Source organism: Pleurodeles waltl, chromosome 4_1, assembly GCF_031143425.1.
Source record: "Pleurodeles waltl isolate 20211129_DDA chromosome 4_1, aPleWal1.hap1.20221129, whole genome shotgun sequence".
Taxonomy (NCBI): domain Eukaryota; kingdom Metazoa; phylum Chordata; class Amphibia; order Caudata; family Salamandridae; genus Pleurodeles; species Pleurodeles waltl.
In genome coordinates this window covers 185,561,413-185,584,317 of record NC_090442.1, presented here as the reverse complement: position 1 = coordinate 185,584,317, position 22,905 = coordinate 185,561,413, and the positions used below count along the sequence as shown (strand labels likewise).

Sequence of the window (22,905 nt, the reverse complement as noted above, 5' to 3'; positions counted from 1 at the left end):
TGGTGGGGGTCCCCTTTGAAAGAGTGGGTGTGGACATAGTTGGTCCACTAGAACCTCCAACAGCCTCAGGAAATATGTACATCCTAGTAGTAGTGGATCATGCTACTAGGTATCCTGAAGCTATTCCCCTTAGGTCGACTACTGCCCCTGCAGTAGCCAAGGCCCTCATTGGTATCTTTACCAGAGTGGGCTTCCCTAAGGAGGTGGTGTCTGACAGAGGTACCAACTTCATGTCACCATACCTAAAACACATGTGGAATGAGTGTGGAGTGACTTATAAATTCACTACACCATACCATCCACAAACTAATGGCCTTGTTGAGAGATTCAACAAGACATTAAAGGGCATGATCATGGGGCTCCCAGAAAAACTCAAAAGGAGATGGGATGTCCTCCTGCCATGTCTGCTTTTCGCTTACAGAGAGGTGCCTCAGAAGGGAGTAGGATTCTCACCCTTTGAACTTCTGTTTGGCCACCCTGTAAGGGGACCACTTGCTCTTGTTAAAGAAGGCTGGGAGAGACCTCTTCATGAGCCTAAACAAGACATAGTGGACTATGTACTTGGCCTTCGCTCAAGGATGGCAGAGTACATGGAAAAGGCAAGTAAAAACCTTGAGGCCAACCAACAACTCCAGAAGTTGTGGTATGACCAAAAGGCTGCACTGGTTGAATTTCAACCAGGGCAGAAAGTCTGGGTTCTGGAGCCTGTGGCTCCCAGGGCACTTCAGGACAAATGGAGTGGCCCTTACCCAGTACTAGAGAGGAAAAGTCAGGTCACCTACCTGTTGGACCTGGGCACAAGCAGGAGCCCCAAGAGGGTGATCCATGTGAACCGCCTTAAGCTCTTCCATGACAGGGCTGATGTAAATCTGTTGATGGTAACAGATGAGGACCAGGAAGCTGAGAGTGAGCCTCTCCCTGATCTCCTCTCATCAGACCCTAAAGATGGCTCAGTGGATGGAGTGATCTATTCAGACACCCTCTGTAGCCAACAGCAGTCTGACTGTAGGAAGGTCCTACAGCAGTTTGCTGAACTCTTTTCCCTAACCCCTGGTCAGACACACCTGTGTACCCATGATGTGGACACAGGAGACAGCATGCCTGTCAAAAACAAAATATTCAGACAGTCTGACCAAGTTAAGGAAAGCATCAAGGTGAAAGTCCACAAGATGCTGGAACTGGGAGTAATTGAGTACTCTGACAGCCCCTGGGCTAGCCCAGTGGTCTTAGTCCCCAAACCTCACACAAAAGAAGGAAAGAGAGATGAGGTTTTGTGTGGACTACAGAGGCCTTAATTCTGTCACCAAGACAGATGCCCATCCCATTCCTAGAGCTGATGAGCTGATAGACAAATTAGGGGGCAGCCAAATTCTTAAGTACCTTTGACTTAACAGCAGGGTACTGGCAAATAAAAATGGCCCCTGGAGCAAAAGAAAAGACAGCATTCTCCACACCTGATGGGCATTATCAGTTCACTGTTATGCCCTTTGGTTTAAAGAATGCCCCTGCCACCTTCCAAAGGTTGGTGAATCAAGTCCTTGCTGGGCTGGAATCCTTTAGTGCAGCTTATCTTGATGATATTGCTGTCTTCAGCTCCACCTGGCAGGATCACCTGGTCCACCTGAAGAAGGTTTTGAAGGCTATGCAATCTGCAGGCCTCTCTATCAAGGCATCCAAATGCCAGATAGGGCAGGGAACTGTGGTTTACTTGGGACACCTTGTAGGTGGAGGCCAAGTTCAGGCACTCCAGCCTAAGATCCAGACTATTCTGGACTGGGCAGCTCCAAAAACCCAGACTCCAGTCAGGGCATTCCTTGGCTTGACTGGATACTATAGGAGGTTTGTGAAGGGATATGGATCCATTGTGACAGCCCTCACAGAACTCACCTCCAAGAAAATGCCCAAGAAGGTAAACTGGACTGTAGAATACCAACAGGCCTTTGACACCCTGAAGCAAGCTATGTGCACAGCACCAGTTCTAAAAGCTCCAGATTACTCCAAGCAATTCATTGTGCAAAGAGATGCCTCTGAACATGGGATAGGGGCAGTTTTGTCCCAAACAAATGATGATGGCCTTGACCAGCCTGTTGCTTTCATTAGCAGGAGGTTACTCCCAAGGGAGCAGCGTTGGAGTGCCATTGAGAGGGAGGCCTTTGCTGTGGTTTGGTCCCTGAAGAAGTTGAGACCATACCTTTTTGGTACTCACTTCCTAGTTCAAACTGACCACAGACCTCTCAGATGGCTGATGCAAATGAAAGGTGAAAATCCAAAACTGTTGAGGTGGTCCATCTCCCTACAGGGAATGGACTTTATAGTGGAACACAGACCTGGGACTGCCCATGCCAATGCAGATGGCCTTTCCAGGTTCTTCCACTTAGAAAATGAAGACTCTCTTGGGAAAGGTTAGTCTCATCCTCTTTCGTTTGGGGGGGAGGGGGGTTGTGTAAGGAAATGCCTCCTTGGCATGGTTACCCCCTGACTTTTTGCCTTTGCTGATGCTATGTTTTGAATTGAAAGTGTGCTGAGGCCTGCTAACCAGGCCCCAGCACCAGTGTTCTTTCCCTAACCTGTACTTTTGATTCCACAATTGGCACACCCTGGCATCCAGATAAGTCCCTTGTAAGTGGTACCCCTGGTACCAAGGGCCCTGATGCCAAGGAAGGTCTCTAAGGGCTGCAGCATGTCTTATGCCACCCTGGAGACCCCTCACTCAGCACAGACACACTGCTTGCCAGCTTGTGTGTGCTGGTGAGAACAAAACAAGTAAGTCGACATGGCACTCCCCTCAGGGTGCCATGCCAGCCTCTCACTGCCTATGCAGGTATAGATAAGTCACCCCTCTAGTAGGCCTTACAGCCCTAAGGCAGGGTGCACTATACCATAGGTGAGGGCACCAGTGCTTGAGCACTGTGCCCCTACAGTGTCTAAGCAATACCTTAGACATTGTAAGTGCAGGGTAGCCATAAGAGTATATGGTCTGGGAGTCTGTTTTACACGAACTCCACAGCACCATAATGGCTACACTGAAAACTGGGAAGTTTGGTATCAAACTTCTCAGCACAATAAATGCACACTGATGCCAGTGTACATTTTATTGTATAATACACCACAGAGGGCACCTTAGAGGTGCCCCCTGAAACCTTAACCGACTATCTTTGTAGGCTGACTGGTTCCAGCAGCCTGCCACAACCGAGACATGTTGCTGGCCCCATGGGGAGAGTGCCTTTGTCACTCTGAGGCCAGTAACAAAGCCTGCACTGGGTGGAGATGCTAACACCTCCCCCAGGCAGGAGCTGTAACACCTGGCGGTGAGCCTCAAAGGCTCACCCCTTTGTCACAGCACCGCAGGACACTCCAGCTAGTGGAGTTGCCCGCCCCCTCCGGCCACGGCCCCCACTTTTGGCGGCAAGGCCGGAGAAAATAATGAGAAAAACAAGGAGGAGTCACTGGCCAGTCAGGACAGCCCCTAAGGTGTCCTGAGCTGAAGTGACTCTAACTTTTAGAAATCCTCCATCTTGCAGATGGAGGATTCCCCCAATAGGATTAGGGATGTGACCCCCTCCCCTTGGGAGGAGGCACAAAGAGGGTGTACCCACCCTCAGGGCTAGTAGCCATTGGCTACTAACCCCCCAGACCTAAACACACCCTTAAATTTAGTATTTAAGGGCTTCCCTGAACCTAAAGATTTAGATTCCTGCAACTTACCTGAAGAAGAAGACTGCTGAGCTGAAAAACCCCTGCAGAGGAAGAACAGAAGACACCAACTGCTTTGGCCCCAGTCCTACCGGCCTGTCTCCTGCCTTCCAAAAGAAACCTGCTCCAGCGACGCTTTCCAAGGGACCAGCGACCTCTGAATCCTCTGAGGACTGCCCTGCTTCAAGAAAGACTAGAAACTCCCAAGGACAGCGGCACTGCTCCAAAAGAACTGCAACTTTGTTTCAAGGAGCAGATTTAAAGACCCCTGCAACTCCCCGCAAGAAGCGTGAGACTTGCAACACTGCACCCGGCGACCCCGACTCGACTGGTGGAGAAACAACGCTTCAGGGAGGACCCTCCGACGACTCTACGACTGTGAGTAACCAAAGTTTTCCCCCCTGAGCCCCCACAGCGACGCCTGCAGAGGGAATCCCCAGGCTCCTCCTGACCGCGACTGCCTGAACTCCACTTCCAGACGGCTGGAAAAGACCCTGCACCCGCAGCCCCCAGCTCCTAAAGGAACGGAACTCCTGTGCAGGAGTGACCCCCAGGAGGCCCTCTCCTTTGCCCAGGTGGTGGCTACCCCGAGGAGCCCCCCCCTTGCCTGCCTGCATCGCTGAAGAGACCCCTTGGTCTCTCATTGAAAACCATTACAAACCCGACGCGTGTTTGCACACTGCACACGGCCGCCCCCGCGCTGCTGAGGGTGTACTTTTTGTGCTGACTTGTGTCCCCCCCGGTGCCCTACAAAACCCCCCTGGTCTGCCCTCCGAAGACGCGGGTACTTACCTGCTGGCAGACTGGAACCGGGGCACCCCCTTCTCTCCATTGAAGCCTATGTGTTTTGGGCACCTCTTTGACCTTTGCACCTGACCGGCCCTGAGCTGCTGGTGTGATAACTTTGGGGTTGCTCTGAACCCCCAACGGTGGGCTACCTTGGACCAAAAACTGAAACCTGTAAGTGACTTACTTACCGGTTAAAACTAACATTACTTTACCTCCCCCAGGAACTGTGAAAATTGCACTGTGTCCACTTTTAAAACAGCTTATTGTGTTTTATGTAAAAAGTATACATGCTAATGAAATGATTCAAAGTTCCTAAAGTACTTACCTGCAATACCTTTCAAATGAGATATTACATGTAAAATTTGAACCTGTGGTTCTTAAAATAAACTAAGAAAAGATATTTTTCTATAACAAAACCTATTGGCTGGATTTGTCTCTGAGTGTGTGTTCCTCATTTATTGCCTGTGTGTATGTACAACAAATGCTTAACACTACTCCTTTGATAAGCCTACTGCTCGACCACACTACCACAAAATAGAGCATTAGTATTATCTCTTTTTGCCACTATCTTACCTCTAAGGGGAACACTTGGACTCTGTGCATACTATTCCTTACTTTGAAATAGTGCATACAGAGCCAACTTCCTACAATGTATCTGTCAGCCTTCTTCACTATGGCAGGTAATGGAGTGTTTTGTGGATCAGGAGTGCCTCAAATATATATAAAGGATAATGAGGACTACAGAATTCAGTTTTCTTCAAATGCTCTTGAGTCTCTACGCTGGTGTTGCAAGAGAGTGGGAAAGGGGGGGGAGTCCTGCAACAAGAGTTCCATTTCAACTTTTGACCGCCACTCAGAAATTAGTGGTAGATAGCTCTGGAAAGTGGGAACACTCGTGTGAATGATTTTATAAAAGAATGGTTGTGGTCTCTAGCTGAAAGAGGATATCGCATCAACAAGGTTGAATTAAAAGCCTTTCACCAACTTTGATGACCTTCCTGCCAGGGAGGAAAGCTGGCCACCTTCTGCCGAGACTGACATATCCATCCTGTACATCATCAACCAGCAGGAAGGGATGTCATCATGAGTGGTGTAAGGACATGTCTCCTTGGCATGGTTACCCCCTACCTTTTTGCCTTTGCTGATGCTAAGTTTTGATTGAAAGTGTGCTGGGACCCTGCTAACCAGGCCCCAGCACCACTGTTCTTTCCCTAAACTGTACCTTTGCTTCCACAATTGGCACAGCCCTGGCCCTCAGAAAAGTCCCTTGTAACTGGTACCCCTGGTACCAAGGGCCCTGATGCTAGGGAAGGTTTCTAAGGCCTTCAGCATGTCTTATGCCACCCTGCGGTACCCCTCACTCAGCACATACACAGTGCCTCACAGCTTGTGTTTGCTGGTGGGGAGAAAAAGACTAGGTCGCCATGGCTTTCCCCTCAGAGTGCCATGCCAACCTCACACTGCCTGTGGCATAGGCAAGTCACCCCTCTAGCAGGCCTTACAGCCCTAAGACAGGGTGCACTATACCACAGGTGAGGGCATATGTGCCTCCACAGTGTCTAAGCAAAACCTTAGACATTGTAAGTGCAGGGTAGCCATAAGAGTATATGGTCTAGGAGTTAGTCAAACACGAACTCCACAGTTCCATAATGGCTACACTGAAATCTGGGAAGTTTGGTATCAAACTTCTCAGCACAATAAATGCACACTGATGCCAGTGTGCAATTTATTGTAACATGCACCCAGAGGGCATCTTAGAGATGCCCCCTGAATACCAATCCGACCTCTAGTGTAGGCTGACCAGTTCCTGCCAGCCTGCCACAAACCAGACAAGTTGCTGGCCACATGGGGAGAGTGCCTTTGTCACTCTGTGGCCAAGAACAAAGCCTGTACTGGGTGGAGGTGCTTCTCACCTCCCCCTGCAGGAACTGTAACACCTGGCGGTGAGCCTTAAAGGCTCACCCCTTTTGTTACAGCGCCCCAGGGCACCCCACCAGTCAGGACAGCCCCTAAGGTGTCCTTAGCTGAGGTGACCCCTGCCTTTAGAAATCCTCCACCTTAGTTTTGGAGGATTCCCCCAATAGGATTAGGGATGTGCCCCCCTCCCCACAGGAAGGAGGCACAAAGAGGGTGCAGCCACCCTCCAGGACAGTAGCCGTTGGCTACTGCCCTTCCAGACCTAAACACACCCTAAGTCTAGTAATTAGGGGCACCCCAGAGCCCAGGAAATCAGATTCCTGCAACCTGAACCAAAGGACTGCTGAGCTACAAGCCTGCAGAGACAACGGACGATGACAACTGCTTTGGCCCCAGCCCTACCGGCCTATCTCCAGAGTCGAAAACCTGCAACCAGCGACGCATCCAACAGGAACCAGCGACCTCTGAAGCTTCAGAGGACTGCCCTGACTCCCAGGGCCAAGAAACTCCCGTGAGCAGCGGCTCTGCTCAACAACCTGCAACAAACTTGCAACTTTTCTACAACTTTAAAGACTTCTCGTTTCCTGATGGAAGTGTGAGACTTCCCACTCTGCACCCAACGCCCCCGGCTTGAGATCCAGAGAACAAACACTACAGGGAGGACTCCCCAGCGACTGCGACCCCGTGAGTAGCACAAGACAACCTCCCTGGTCCCCCACAGCGCTGCCTGCAGAGAGAATCCAGAGGCTCCCCCTGACAGCAACTGCTGTAACAAGGGACCCGAGGCCTGGAACCAGCACTGCACCTGCAGCCCCCAGGACCTGAAGGAACCTCACCTCACTGCAGGAGTGAGCTCCCCCCCCCCCCCCCTGTGCCTGCATGCACCGCTAGAGTGACCCCCGGGTCCCTCCAATGAATCCTATTAAAAAAACGATGCCTGCTGTGCACACTGACCCCTCTCCCCCTAAAGTGCTCTACAAAACCCCCCTGGTTTGCCCTCCAAGGACATGGGTACTTACCTGCTGGCAGACTGGAACCGGAGCACCACTGTTCTCGCCTATGTGTTTTGGGCACCTCTGTGACCGCTGCACCTGACCGGCCCTGAGCTGCTGGTGTGGTAACTTTGGGGTTGCCTTTAACCCCCAACGGTGGGCTGCCTATGGCCAGGAACTTGAACTTTAAGTGTGTTACTTACCTGAAAAACAAACCATTACTCACCTCCCCCAGGAACTGTTGATTTTTGCACTGTCCACTCTTAAAATAGCTTATTGCCATTTTAACAAAGACTGTATGTGATATTGCTTTTATTCAAAGTTCCTAACTTACCTGTGTGAAGTACCTTGCATTTTATGTGTTTACTTCAAATCTTGAACCTGTGGTTCTTAAAATAAATTAAGAAAATATATTTTTCTATATAAAAACCTATTGGCCTGGAGTAAGTCTTTGAGTGTGTGTTCTTCATTTATTGCCTATGTGTACAACAAATGCTTAACACTACCGTCTGATAAGCCTACTGCTCGACCACACTACCACAAAATAGAGCATTAAATTATCTAATTTTGCCACTATCTTACCTCTAAGGGGACCCCTTGGACTCTGTGCTCACTATTTCTTACCTTGAAATAGTACATACAGAGCCAACTTCCTACAACTGTCTTCCAGGAAGCTCAAACCATATGAAATTGAATGCTAACAAGGGGTAGCCGGATGACTTTAGTTCACCTTCCAGGTTAGCAGCATACATAGGCTGAGCATGCTTTTGAAAACCATTGCCAATGGTTTTTAAGTGGCAGTGCAGGCAGACATTTTCTCTTGTTGGGGATCATCCACAAATAGGCTTGTTTGCAACAGAAAGAAAAGTAAAATGCCCTCCTTATGTCTCCTATCTTCTTGAGTCTTGATTTCTGGGGATTGCATTTTTGATTAGTTGGTTGAGAGGATTACTCTAACACTTCTCACCAGGCTAATCTGCCTCAGCAACACCAAGATGTTTCTCATTGCACCAGATTTCATTACATTTGCAGATGTCCATTCCAGAATGTTTGGCAGAATCTCCCATTCATGACTTTTGTCACTGAACTTGACAGACTTTTCCCTGAGGTTTTGCAGTATGCACACAACATTTCTGACCAAAATGTCCATCTTGAGAGAGGCAAAGTGACCTTGCACAGGATATTAATATGAATCCTAATAGAAGAGGTTCTGCATATGGTATAGCAACAAACAAGCCTGCACGAGAACAAGCCAGGATACTTGCTAATTCCTCACTTGTTGAATCTCCTCCAGGCGCCAGATTGGATCTGGAAAAGTTGAAGGTGTTCTCCCAATGTCATAAAGTGGCCCCAGTGCTCCAGCATGACTGCCCCTTCCCCCCTGTTGTGTCTAGATAGAACCTCACAAATCCGAATATAGCACCACCCTGCAGCACAGCACTGATGCTTTTTGTTTTCTTTTTGTCTTTCTGCAGATTTTTAAGTTGTCCTCTTCCAACTAGGCTATGCAGTTGTCTTTCAAGGCTTGCTTCTTCCCATTTTTTTGTTCCTTCTGTCACCTCTGCAAACCATGCCTACATTCTGCAGCTTCCACATCCAAGCATTTCAGTATTGCCTTTGTTTTACAGTTTGAACCGTGTTCTAGATTTACACTGTATCATCTAGCAGTTGGGTCTAAAAGTGTTCATAGTAGTTGTGTTTTTTGTTGATCTTTTTAACATATGGATGTCGACTAGGGTGGGGTCATTTGACTCACTTTGTATTTTCTACTGTAAGCCCCCGAAGCTCCCCAGCGTGATTTCCTCCATCTGTGGCTGGTCATTTCTGATCCTGACAGCCTACACAAACCACAGTGTGATAGGTCAACAAACAGGGTCTCGTTTGTCTCTTGCTCCCTGTGTTTGAGGACTATGAAGCTGTGGTTGTGGGCACAGTCACCAGCTGTCTGACTGGTCATACACCATCTATGAGCTCTCTGAATGTGGAGCTAGCATATCTCAGTTGGTGTCCTCTTGTCAATCATAAGTGATGACTCCAGATGGAGTTAGTTTGGTCCATCTTTCATTCAAGGTACTCCTTTGGTGGTTCTATTTGACAGTCGTGAAAACAGTCACTGCTCTTTTATGCACTTTGCAGTTTCAGCTGAGAGGAGCCTTGGGAAGATGCGATTAAGGTGGGTGTTTCAGTTTCATATGAGTTCTCACCCATCCTTCTGTTTCCTTGGGCTCTTAAGAAGCAGAGTCAGGTCTGTACTCATGTGTCCTTGACTGGACTGGTCTCGAGGATGTTATCCTGATGTGCTCTGCCTTTTCCGGTGTTGTCGTCTGCTTCCGCTTCAGGCGGTTTCCTCTTGCTTTATGATTGGCAGATTCTGCATAGGAACCTTCCAGAACCTCCAGCTTCATGTCTGGAGATTAGTTGGAACATCTTTAGTTTTATTCATCTGCTTGTAGAGCTGGTGGACTTCATCTTATCAGCTCATCACCCCTCAGCCAAAACTGTTTATTCTGGACTCTAGTCATGTTTCGTTTCTTGATGTGTTAATGATTAACTTGTGGTTCCCTCATGATGTTTGTCTGATGCTTTTCATCCTGGGCCATTGCTGGCTCAGCAAGACTTTCCTATAGCTTTGTTAATGGTTGTTAGCCCTTATGCTTTTTCTTTGTTTGCTGTATCAGCTGTTGTTGTTCAGGTCTCTCATTATTCATTTCCATGATTGAGTTCCCCTTTTGAGTCCATGAACAGTTGCCCCTTTCTGTGTTTCTGATCGCCATTACCTCAGCTCAGGTGGTTAGCAAGCTGCAGGCTTGGTCTGTCCTCCCTTGTGTCACTTCATTTTATTTTCTGGACAAGCTGTTCTTGCACAATAAGGTGTTCGATGGCTTGTGTGGCTGTAGATACACATGCTGTGCATACTTCTGCCATCTAGTGTTGGGTCTCAAGGTGTACAAGTTGTTTTTCTTAGAAGAAGCTGTTGGAGTCGCAAGGTAAAGTGACCTCTCCTCTCAGTGATAATGCGCATGGGCATCGACTCCATTGTTAGTTTTCTTTCCACCATATGGTTGGGAAGTGTTCCTCTGTGCTCCGGTTTGAGATCACCTCGGGCTAGCTTCAGGCTAAATTACCTTTCTGTACTCGTCGTTATTTTTCTTTGTGCACATTTTATCGAAAACAGGGGAAACTCCCACTTTGTCGGTTCAATGAGCTTTGCTCCTGGCCTCTGGGCCTTGCCCAGTCGGGCTCCCTTACTTGTATCTCACAATTTGGTTTGTAAAGAGAATGTGCTGCCAATAGAGCGGACACCCTTTTGATTTTGTCCGAGGTGTCAAGCCAGATATGCACACACAGACCTCCACTCTGTTTGCAACCTCTGCTTATCTCCTGACCACGATGAGGAAAGCTGTGAGGCTTGTATCTTTTTGATCAAAGAAGACGCTGCATAATTGTCGGGCGTGTAGAAAAGAAATGCAGTGTGAAGAATTGGAGGCGACACCCTGGACACAGGTGGCCGTTGCAGTACTAAATATATATAACACTTCAGATTCATAGAAATCGCTTTCTAACACTATTCACACTCCATTCTCACCGACTGTGGGAAAACAATCTAATAGGGGAGTAGATGCCCATGCACACTATAACTGAGAGGAGGGGTCACTTTACCTTGTGACTCCAACAGCTTTCATCACAGAAAAACAACTTGTATACATCCGGACCCAACACAAGATGACAGAAGTATGCACAGCATGTGAATCTACAGCACTATATTCCACGAACAGATGCTTACGGGATAAGTAACATAATCCTTACTTTCTTAAACTGGACTCCCCATGTCAAGTGGGGTCAGTCCATCAACTTGAGAATGTTCTGTCTCCATCACACTAAGAAGAGTGACTGCATCACCTGGATCATCATGGTGCTCATTTTCTTCTTTAACAGAATCCACAATTTTCAGGTTGATAATTAACTTTTCATGGGCTAAGCTGACTCCAACAAGGTCAGAGTGATTCAGAAGCAGAATATTAATAGCTGGATCATTCTGAGCATCAAAATGTGCTTTGCCCTGGTCAAGCACCTCTCCCTGTTCTAAAGAGTGATATTGTTTTGATGAGGTCCCAAGGTAATACTTGCACACTTTCTTCTGTCATTAGGGTTATTCTTGTCTCTGAGGGCCCGGAAGGAAGTGCCAGAACTGATGTCTGCATACCATTTTGTGCTATGTACTGCTCTCCAAAATCATGTTGTGAGAGGTTCTGGTCTCTAAATCTAGTATGGCGGCTTGAGAAGATTCAGAAGAGCTCCTGAGGAAAGATAGTTTTTTCATTGGTATTTACAAGTAACATCTATCTAAAGCGGGCTCAGCACTGGGGGTTCTTAACTCCCCTAGGGCCGCACAGGACCTGCAGTTGCGGATGGTGACAAAACACCTGACTGTGGTGTAAGATGACTTCTCCCTTGATTTGAACAGTCATCTTGATACCTTGGAGATCAGAGGGTTCTGGTCTCCCTTCGACCAGTACCACCTCAACCTGCTTGAGCTTTAGCATTGAGCCTGGACATAAAAGCAGTCCTGCAGTTCAGATAGACAACACAACCATAATGCGATATGTCAACAAGCAGATTGACGTGGACTCATACCCCCTGTGTCTGAAGGCCCTTAAGCTGTGGTCTTGGTCACATTCTCATAAAGCTTGGGTGATGGTACATTATCTGTGGGCTTTCAGAATGTCCTGCCAGACGATCGCCTCCCTCCGAATTGAGTGATGTTTTCCAAATTAAAAGTTCCTTTAGAGCCTATGCCCAAGGCCAACTTAGACATCTTTCTTGGAAAATTGCCTTTCTACAGTTACATCTGTCAGGAGGGAGAGTGACATTCATGCTCACTTGCTAGAAGCCCTTCTGTCCTTTCTTGTGGCAGTCCTTTTGTCACCTTGAGGCTTGTGGTCTCCCATGAAATAGAAGTCCCACGTGAACCTGCTTGAGCTTTGGCCAATCTGCCTGCCACTAAAGGAGAGTGTCCATCACAACAGTCGGCTAAACCACACACTATCTTATCTCCTATCTTGGTGTCTGATTTTCACAATGGACAAACGATTTCATGCCTTACCTTATCCCTAGCCCATCGTCTCTGATAGAGAGGTCATTATATATATTGATGTCAAAGGAAGCCACGTTATTGGCAACATAGGACTAGAGTTTTGAAAGGTTAAACATTTCTGTAATAGCAATGGTGTGGTTCAGACAGGCCTAGCTTCTTCTAAACATACCACAATCTGGTGGATTCCTTCCTGCATTATTGCCTGTTCTGACAAAGCAAGTAGGCCCTTACCTGGCAAGTCTAAGACCCAGTCCACCACACCTGACATTTGTAAACCTGCTACTTGGAGGGCTGTCCAAACTTTTACTAAACATTTTCTGGACACTGATTTCAGGACTGATACCTTAGTTGGACAGGCTTAACTTGGTAATTTATGGGCTTAATATCTTGTAATATCTTTGCTGCAGACTTAGACAAAGGTCAGAAGACCCCAGGAACTAAAAACAATAATATGGGGGTGGTAGAAATAAATGTTTTGCAGCATGAACCGTTTTCTGGATTTACATGCTGTGCATCTATTTCACCATCTAGTAGTTGGGTTTGGTATAATATTTTGCCCTTTTTCGGCATTGTTTTGTTGTTTTGTTGTTTTCTGTGTGCATCATCGACCTCTATTTGGTGGTAAGTCCATCCCTTGTATGACGACTGACTGTTACCTGGAAGATCCTGTGCATCGCGGCCATCTACAGATTCTTTTTTTTGCCGTTGATTCTGGAGTCACATTGGAGGGGCTCAGAAAAATCTTCTAGGATCTGCAGCGAAGAAAAGTAAAAGAGCTCGAAAAAGCCTTGAAAATTGCCAGAGGTCACGGGAATCCTGGAGAGGAGGGAGGGGGAAGGCTTTTCTGTAGGACATGTGGCCGGCAAAAGCAGAGGAGAGGGACAAAGGAAGGGAGATGGAGAACACCCCCTTTAAATTCTGTCCAATCTGCCACCACAAGTTTGCGCAGAGGGATCGACCCAATGTCTGTAGCCTATGTGTTCTTACTGATCAAAGTGCCAAATACTGCAACACCTGTGCCGATTTACTACCAAAAACCCTCAAAGCCAGATTGAAGCAATGACTTGCACACTACACCCATAGCTGACACTCATAAACCATAAAAATCCCTGAATGACCTGGGTCTCTCCAGTGACAACAAATAAAACGTTGAAGAAGTAGTCAGCACAGGGAGTAATGTCGGCAGCAAAAGAGCAAAAGTAGCAAGGGACGCATATAAGAGAAAGATGACAAAAGCCCCAAAGGCCACTTGACATGGAAACATTCGACAACAGATGATTGGCACAAACACAAGGAGCCACATGGGTCCTGACCAAAGGGCACGGATGGGAGCAAGCATTTAAGACAACCCGTGATGCCACCAGGCACAAAGGTTCTAAAGGAAAAGGCAAGAGGCAAAGGACGTGGCTTCAAGTGTCTCAAAGAGGAAGCCCTCCTCGATGACCGATGCAGAGCGCTCTCTCGAGGTTGAAAAGAATAGGCCCCGACTTGAAGCTGGAATGGCAGCACTCCTGCAGTGGAAGGAGTTTGCCCCCCCCCCCCCTCCCAAAAAGACCTTTGGTATTCCAATTAAACCCGTAAAGCTGATGGACTTGGGAGAAGACTTGTCGGACATCAAGGCACACATCAAGGCGCAGTCATTGCTGGAACCACACAAGGAAGAACAAAAGGACATCTCCGATTACGAGGAGTCGTCGTTGAGTGTGATAGAGAAACAGGAGTGGTTCCACAATGAGTGGCAGGATCCCGTTACTTAATCCCCAGAGGAAATGGTTGACAGCTGTCCCTCGAGGCCCTCACCCCCAGGCGGCCTGTCTAGGTACAGTGGACTAATCAAGGGTAGGTGGCACACATATGGGGTCTATCTAGAGGAAGAGAGAGGAGAAGCATGCTTCCTCCTCGAAACCATAATGCCATCTCAGAAGACGAATTTTTACCTGCCCATGCTCCCCAGTATTATAGACCAGTCCTAGGAAGCCTTTAAGTAACTGCCACAGCTAGGGCGATTATTCCCCGAGTGGAGAAGAACCATAACAATTCAATTCAAGACCCTCAGTACATCAAGAGGAACATACTGGCATGCTCTGTCATAGTGGCCACAGCCAGAAAAAGTAACAGCGCACCCACATCAACTGGACCACCTCCAGACAAGGAAAGCAAGAGGAAGGACCTGGTTGGTAGGAAGATCTAAAGGGAGGTGGGGATGCAATGGAGAAGTGCAAATTCCAATGCTCTGCTCAACAGATAAAGCCACCAGCAGTGGGTGGAGATGGAAGGACTGATGTAACACCTCCCAGATGAGTTCCAGAAAAGAGAAAAAGCAGTCATTCTAGGGCAAGAACATCGCCAACTCCTACCTTAAATCAGCACTGGACGTAGTGGGCACTGCCAACAGACCGATGTATACAGGCACCACACTGAGAAGGGAGGCATGGCTCAGGTCTCTGACTTCAAAGTCAAGGTACAAGCTTCCATCATAACCATGCCCTTTACAGAGGAGGCTCTCTTTGGGACCGCTGTGGACGAAGCTCTCCAACAAATCAGAAGGTCAACGAAGAGGCTATTTCCATTGGGGCCTCACAGTTCAGAGGATCCTTCAAGAAGGGAGGTGTCTCCTGCAGAATACCAGCAGGTAGGGTGTGTTTCTCAACAACCTGTAACATCATCAGCAGCAGGGCTTTAATTATCAGGCCACACAACAACTCAACAACCTGCTCAGCATCAGTGGCAACTCCCGGTGGGGCAGCCCTTTCTCGGCCAGCCCAGAGGCATTGCCAGCACGCGAAAGGAGGAACAAGCAAGTGACTCACATCACCAACAACCTTGGCACACAACACCAGTGAGGTGAGAGGTTGGGGGCCGGGGGGGGGGGGGGAGAGAATAGGAGAATTCCTCCAGGAATGGAGGTCTGTCACATCAGACAATTGGATTGTAAACATAAGAAACGGCTACTTTATAGAACTCCCTAAAATACTGCCTAATATCCCCCACCAAAGACAAGAACATTAAGGAAAGAAGAACTTGCACAGTTGTGAGAAGAGGTCTAAGAACTCTTCAAAAAACGAGCTATGGAGAACGTCCCTCAGCTGGAGACTGGTGGTGACATTTACTCAGCATACTTCTTAGTACCAAAACAAGAGTTAACACGGAGACCAGTTCTAGTTCCCAGGTACCTATATAAGTTCATACGAACACAACATTCCAAAATGTCACTGTTAGAAGAGGTGATCCCGCTCCTAAGAAGGGACGACTATTCGACCACGCTAGACCTAAAAGATGCCTGCCTTTACATACCAGTGAACCAGAGGCACAAGAAATACCTCATATTCATTATGGACGGAGTGCCCTACCAATTCAGAGTGCTACCCTTCTGGATACAATCTGCACCAGTGGCATTCACAAAATGCATGACAGGGGTGGCAGCACACCTGAGAAGACCTGGTTTACATGCCCACCCATACCTTGACAACTGTCTTGTTAATGCAGACTTAAAAGAAAAATGCCACACGGATATACAGTCATCAGCATGCTTCAAATCTCGGTTTACCATAAACCACAAAAAGTCATCACTCCTGGAGAGGGTGAATGTGTTCCTGGGGGCCACTCTGGACTCTTGGACAGCACAAGCATACCCAGTCTCCAAGAGGGTTTCAACAATAGCGGAGCAACTTCTCCTGTACCCGCAGAGACAGACTCTGACAGTAAGTACTGTCATGAAGCTAATGGGCATGATGGCTTCATCCATTTCCCTAAGACCACATTCAAGAGTGCATATATGAATAATAATCGAATAGATCTTCAGCTGATGGTCACAAGCCACAGGGAACTGCAGGATATAGAGGTTGTCACATTAAGGTTTCAGAAGGAGATAAAATGGTGGAACCTGACGAACATGAGTGTGGGGAGATCTTTCAAGCTACCAACTCCCTTGGTGGCCATAACAGATTCACAGGCTGGGGAACACACATGGGGAATCTCAAGATCAGAAGTCTCTGTTGCCCTGTGGAAGCCATGAAAGATTCTCTTCCTAGCGTTAAAAACCTTTTAGGCATATGTAAAGGGGCGAACAGTGATTATACAGACGGACCACACAGCAGCTGTGTTCTACTTCAACATGCATGGAGAAGCAAAGTCTTTCCCACTGTCAAAACTATCACAGGAGATATGGAAGTTGGCAATCCAACAGATCATGACCCTGGTTACTATACAACTTCCCAGGAAGCAGAACACAGAAACGGACAGACTGAGCAGGCAACACAGCACCTCCCAAGAGTGGCAGGTAAAGCAAGAAGTACTGGACAGTGTGGCCAGACGGTGGGGAACACCAAGCATAGACCTGTTCGTAACCCCAGAAAAAGCAAAATGCTAAAACGTCACAGCCAGGTTTCCACACTTCCAGTCTGAGGGGAATCCCCTGTCGATAGACTGGTCATGGAAACTTGCCTGTGCCTTTCCACAGATTTTTCCCTGATCCCAAGAGTACTGGACTAGGACAGAGAACTAGGAATGGCACTCATAATACTCGCCCTTCAATAGGTCAAACCAATGTTGTAATCAGATCTGCTGGAGATGCCTAATGACAGATCATACTGATTGAGGCAACTCAGGACCTGGTTACCATACAGAACAGGCAAGTGCATCACCCAGAGTCAGCCACACACAATGTAGTGGCGTGGCTCCTGAATACATAGTTTGGGCACCTTCACCTGCCCTCCAGGACACTGAAAATCCTGAAGAATTCAAGGAAACCGAGCACCTGAAGATGCTACAGAGCCAAATAGACAAGATACATCTACCGGTCCAGAGACCAAGAAAGGCTATATTCAGGAACAGAGCACATGTTGTTGCTATTGTACCTTACCCACCTCCTAGACAATGGCTTGACCTACGCTAGACTTACACCATGGGAACAACAGGGAGCACCCTCTTCACATCACCCTTAATGAAAAGATTCTTGGAAGGGTCAAAGAGAGTGGTGCCACTAAGAACAGTACCAACGTCTGTGTGGAACTTGATCACTGTGCACACGCAACTCATCACACTCACACTTCTGGACCCAGCCACTAGATGGCAGAATACATGCACAGCATGTGAATCTAGGAAAATTCATGCTGCAAAACTACTCGCACTGTAACCATTTAATTATTTTTTTAAAGCCACATGCTCCTTCTGCTTTTGGAGGTAGATTTCGAACATGTTTTTGTAATTGATCTTGCTACAAGTTCTAAAAGAAAACTGCCTGGCATCCTGCTGGACATGGCATAGTGCAGCTTCTAAGATTCTTAAAGGAACAGGGTCTGTTTTTGTCCTGTGTAGTGTGTTTTTGGTGGCATCATAACGGCTTTTCTTCTGTTCACTTTTTTTTTTTTAGTAGTGTCCATCTAAATGTAGTGTTTGTAGTATATTAGCTGTTTAAAAAAAGACACCCATTTTGGCATATTTTCTTTTTATTTGGAAAACGTTAAAATAATCTTAAACTTGTGTTTTGGGATCTCAAACTTATTTAGAGATATTATACTTTTTATGAATTTAGAGGGAATACCTATGATGAAGAACCAAAATAAACAAGTAACTTTTTTTTTTTTTTTTACCCTCCGTAGGTTCCAACCCTTGTGCGGATAACAACGGAGATTGCAGTCACCTCTGTCTCTACCGACCACAGGGTCTCCGCTGTGGATGCCCAATTGGCTTGGAGCTGATCAGTGACATGAAGACCTGTATTGTACCTGAAGCCTTCCTCCTGTTCTCTCGGAGAGCAGACATTCGGCGTATCTCTCTGGAAACCAACAATAACAACGTGGCTATTCCCCTTACTGGTGTGAAGGAGGCTTCTGCTTTGGACTTTGATGTGACTGATAACCGCATTTACTGGACAGACATCAGTTTAAAGGTAATGTAGTAGGAGGGTGTGACGTTTTTCTTATTGCAATCTAGCTGCATAAATGGTGTGTGAGCATCTGTGGAGAAATTGGAAATCAAAATTCAAGTAGTTTGTTCAATTAAACTATGTATGACATTTCACTTAGACTTGTAAGACTTAACCAGGTAAAGGCTAAAACTCTTTTGCGGGTCAATACAAGACTCTTAAACTTAGAAAGGATTTCCTGTGCTTACCCTGAAATACAGAGGCACAGTTTGCTTGATTGACATTGGCCTAAGAAGTGGATGTTTGTTTTGGATTCATGTACAATGGCAGAATTTTTTTTAGTGATGAGTTGTAGGTTGTACTGAAAACCTGTGGTATGCAGGTAGCACTCTTAAATTGTACTGTCTCTTCCCAACGTATGGAAATGCTGCTATCCAGTGGACATTATTAGAAAATCTCTCAGCTAACTGCTAGTGAGCCCAAGTCGTCACTGTACCCCTGACTCACCCCTTGAAATCGTCCTATATCTCAACCATCAATTCAGGTTTTTCTGGTGAATGAAATGGAATTCAAGTCTACCACTGTCCCGTTTTGTATGGTCTATTTCATTTGTAATTGGCATTTTTACTGCATTTAGGCACTAGCGTATTCTTCTGATCTCTCTGCTCATAGGAGATGAGATCTACAGAGGTTTGATGTATTATTAAATACATTAGTAACTGAAGGACATTTAATTTCTTTCACTAAAATTAATGGTCAAGCCATATGTAATGTAAGATTATTTGTTTTACTGTTGATACTGATATTTTTTAGAAGTCCTTGTGTGTTTGATGAAAAAACTCCCTTCAGGTTCTAAAGGTGACATATTGCATGTGATCGTGTCAAAGGCAAGACCGTCTTAAACCAACAAGAGAAAGGTTGCTCTTTGAGAATAATTTAGCTGTTGGGGATGGTTGCGCGGTTTAGCACTGAATTGTAAATTGTTGGCATGGAAACAAGCTCCAAACACCAACCCTGTATAAGAATGATTTTGACTAGAGTAGTGTAGAAATTGAGATTTCCCTCAAAAGAGATTTCACAAAGTTGTTACAGGGAAAGTATGGTGGTGTACAACGTGCCATGAAATGGGGGTGGGCACAGTCTGTAATGGCCCACAACAGCGTGTATGAGTGTGTTCCGAATTTCTGCTCGTGGCCTTCTTTGTGGAGACTTTCTGCCTTTCACTGGCCTAATCCAAAGAGCTGCACAAGTGTCCATTTTTTTAATTACCTCACTGTTAACTGAAGTCTTAAGAGATGGTTAAAGATTTATTATGGACTCAAAATCCACGAGACAACAAATCTCCAAACTTGTTATAAGTATACACTTTTGCTCTATAAATAGTCTTTCAATTTAATTGTAATTTGTTTATAAAAAAGCACACTTTTTGTTGTAGACTTTTCACGAAAGCATCTAGGAATTGTTTTGTTTCTATACATCCTTCTGCACTGTAATGGTTTGCATAAAATAAGTCTGTAGACTGATGGCCTGCCCAGAGACGTGCATTCAACAAGCTGGAATTTCAGTTTTGCCGTTTCTACCTTTCGTCCCTCAGAGGTTAACCAAACTAGAAAGACTAGTAGAGATTATAGTTGTGCAGTATCAGATGATGATTTGCAGTCTATTAAACTGCCTTGGAACCCATTGCTTCTCCTTCGAGGCATGAGTTTACAACTCTTTTCACTCCTACATTTCACCTGAAGAGTTTTTCCTTATTTAGACTTACTTGCCCTGTGCCAACACGTTTTCATGCTGTTATGCACAAAGTCATAAAAGATCTGAAATCATTTCCACCGTTTAACTCTGCTGCCATAGGTCTATTTTGTAGATTTGCCCCTTTTAAGCTCTTGTAGTCAATGTCCGAAATGGTGCATTGTACTTTCGAGTAGTCAAATTAATTGTGGAGAATCTCACACTTTGAGTCAAAAAGATGAGCCTTCTGTTACAATGCAAAATTCCACTTCTTGGCATGCTTTTTTTCACAGGACATTTAGACAGCGGGAAAGGTCTTTCATCTTACTTGTTTATTGCTGGATAAACGGGTGGAAACCTGTGAGAAAAGTGGAGAAAGAGTTATCAGAATTCTACTATATGCTACATACTATTATCAAGCCTCCTGTCATTTACAAAAAAGGAGTCCGTATAGACAAGTAGGCTGAGTTTCTTTCTCCTGAAGGAGCAGCATTGGAAGCGCTAATCTTACAAAAGTAAGCTGCTGTAAGGAAATGGCTCCTTGGCATGGTTACCCCCTAACTTTTTGCCTTTGCTGATGCTAAGTTTTGATTGAAAGTGTGCTGGCACCCTGCTAACCAGGCCCCAGCACCAGTGTTCTTTACCTAAACTGTACCTTCGCTTACACAATTGGCACAGCCCTGGCACTCAGATCAGTCCATTGTAACTGGTACCCCTGGTACCAAGGGCCCTGATGCCAGGGAAGGTCTCTCAGGGCTGCAGCATGTCTTATGCCACCTTGGGGACCCCTCACTCAGCACAGACACACTGCTTGCCAGCATGTGTGTGCTGGTGGGGAGAAAATGACTAAGTTGACACAGCACTCCCCTCAGGGTGCCATGCCAACCTCACACTGCCTTTGGCATAGATAAGTCACCCCTTTAGCAGGTCTTACAGCCCTAAGGCAGGGTGCACTATACCATAGGTGAGGGCATAGGTGCATGAGCACTATGCCCCTACAGTGTCTAAGCGAAACCTTAGACATTTTAAGTGCAGGGTAGCCATAAGAGTACATGGGCTGGGAGTTGGTCAAACATGAACTCCACAGTTCCATAATGGCTACATTGAAATCTGGGAAGTTTGGTATCAAACATCTCAGCACAATAAATGCACACTGATGCCAGTGTACATTGTATTGTGAAATACACCCCATAGGGCATCTTAGAGGTGCCCCCTGAAAACATACCCGACTTCCAGTGTGGGCTGACTAGTTTTACCAGCCTGCCACACACCAGACATGTTGCTGGCCACATGGGGAGAGTGCCTTTGTCACTCTGTGGCTAGTAACAAAGCCTGTACTGGGTGGAGGTGCTTCTCACCTCCCCCTGCAGGAACTGTAACACCTGTCGGTGAGCCTCAAAGGCTCCCCCCCTTTGTTACAGCGCCACAGGGCATTCCAGCTAGTGGAGATGCCCACCCCCTCCGGCCATGGCCCCACTTTTGGCTGCAAGGCTGGAGGAGATCATGAGAAAAACAAGGAGTCGTCACTGGCCAGTCAGGACAACCCCTAAGGTGTCCTGAGCTGAGGTGACTCTGACTTTTAGAAATCCTCCATCTTGCAGATGGAGGATTCCCCCAATAGGATTAGGGATGTGCCCCCCTCCCCTCGGGGAGGAGGCACAAAGAGGGTGTAGCCACCCTCAGGGCTAGTAGCCAATGGCTACTAACCCCCTAGACCCAAACACACCCCTAAATTGAGTATTTAGGGCCCCCCAGAACCAAGCAAGATAGATTCCTGCAACCTGAAGACTAAGAAGGACTGCTGGCCTGAAAGCCCTGCAGAGAAGACAGACACACCACTGCTTTGGCCCCAGCCCTACCGGCCTATCTCCCCACTTCAAGAAAAACTGCAACAGCGACGCGTCCCCCAGGGTCCAGCGACCTCTGAAGCCTCAGAGGACTACCCTGCATCTAAAAGGACCAAGAACTCCCGAGGACAGCGGCTCTGCTCCAAAGAAGAAACAACTTTGCAACAAAGAAACAACTTTTAAAGGACTGCACGTTTCCCGCCGGAAGCATGAGACTTTCCACTCTGCACCAGACACCCCCGGCTTGACCTGCGGAGAAACAACACTACAGGGAGGACTCCGTGGCAACTGCGACCCTGTGAGTAGCCAGAGTTGACCCCCCTGAGCCCCTCCAGCGACACCTGCAGAGGGAATCCAGAGGCTCCCCCTGACCGCGACTGCCTGCTTTTAAGAACCCGACGCCTGGTAAAGACACTGCACCCGCAGCCCCCAGGACCTGAAGGATCCGACCTCCAGTGCAGAAGCGACCCCCAGGTGGCCCTCTCCCTTGCCCAGGTGGTGGCTACCCCTCCTCACCCCCCCCCCCCCCCCCCCGGTGCCCTACAAAACCCCCCCCCCCTGGTCTGCCCTCCGAAGTCGCGGGTACCTACCTACCTAACTGGAACCGGGGCACCCCCTTCTCCATTGAAGCCTATGTGTTTTGGGCACCACTTTGACCTCTGCACCTGACCGGCCCTGAGCTGCTGGTGTGGTAACTTTGGGGTTGCCCTGAACCCCCAACAGTGAGCTACCTTGGACCCAACTTTGAACCCTGTAGGTAGTTTACTTACCTGCAAAACTAACAAATACTTACCTCCCCCAGGAACTGTTGAAATTTGCAATGTCTAGTTTTCAAATAGCTTATTGCCATTTTTGCCAAAACTGTATATCCTATTTTGCTGATTCAAAGTTCCTATGATACCTAGGTGAAGTACCTTTCATTTGAAGTATTGATTGTAAATCTTGAACCTAGGGTTCTTAAAATAAACTAAGAAA

At 47.0% G+C, this 22,905-nt stretch overlaps 1 protein-coding gene across 1 annotated transcript in view; it reads left to right on the top strand.

Annotated features, from left to right (window-relative positions):
• LRP6 (LDL receptor related protein 6) overlaps nt 1-22,905 on the top strand; it is a 591,871-nt gene that overhangs the window by 216,284 nt on the left and 352,682 nt on the right. The window contains exon 9 of the mRNA XM_069228018.1: nt 18,087-18,376. Within this exon, the coding sequence (XP_069084119.1) occupies nt 18,087-18,376 (290 nt within the window). The remainder of the gene's footprint in view (nt 1-18,086; nt 18,377-22,905) is intronic.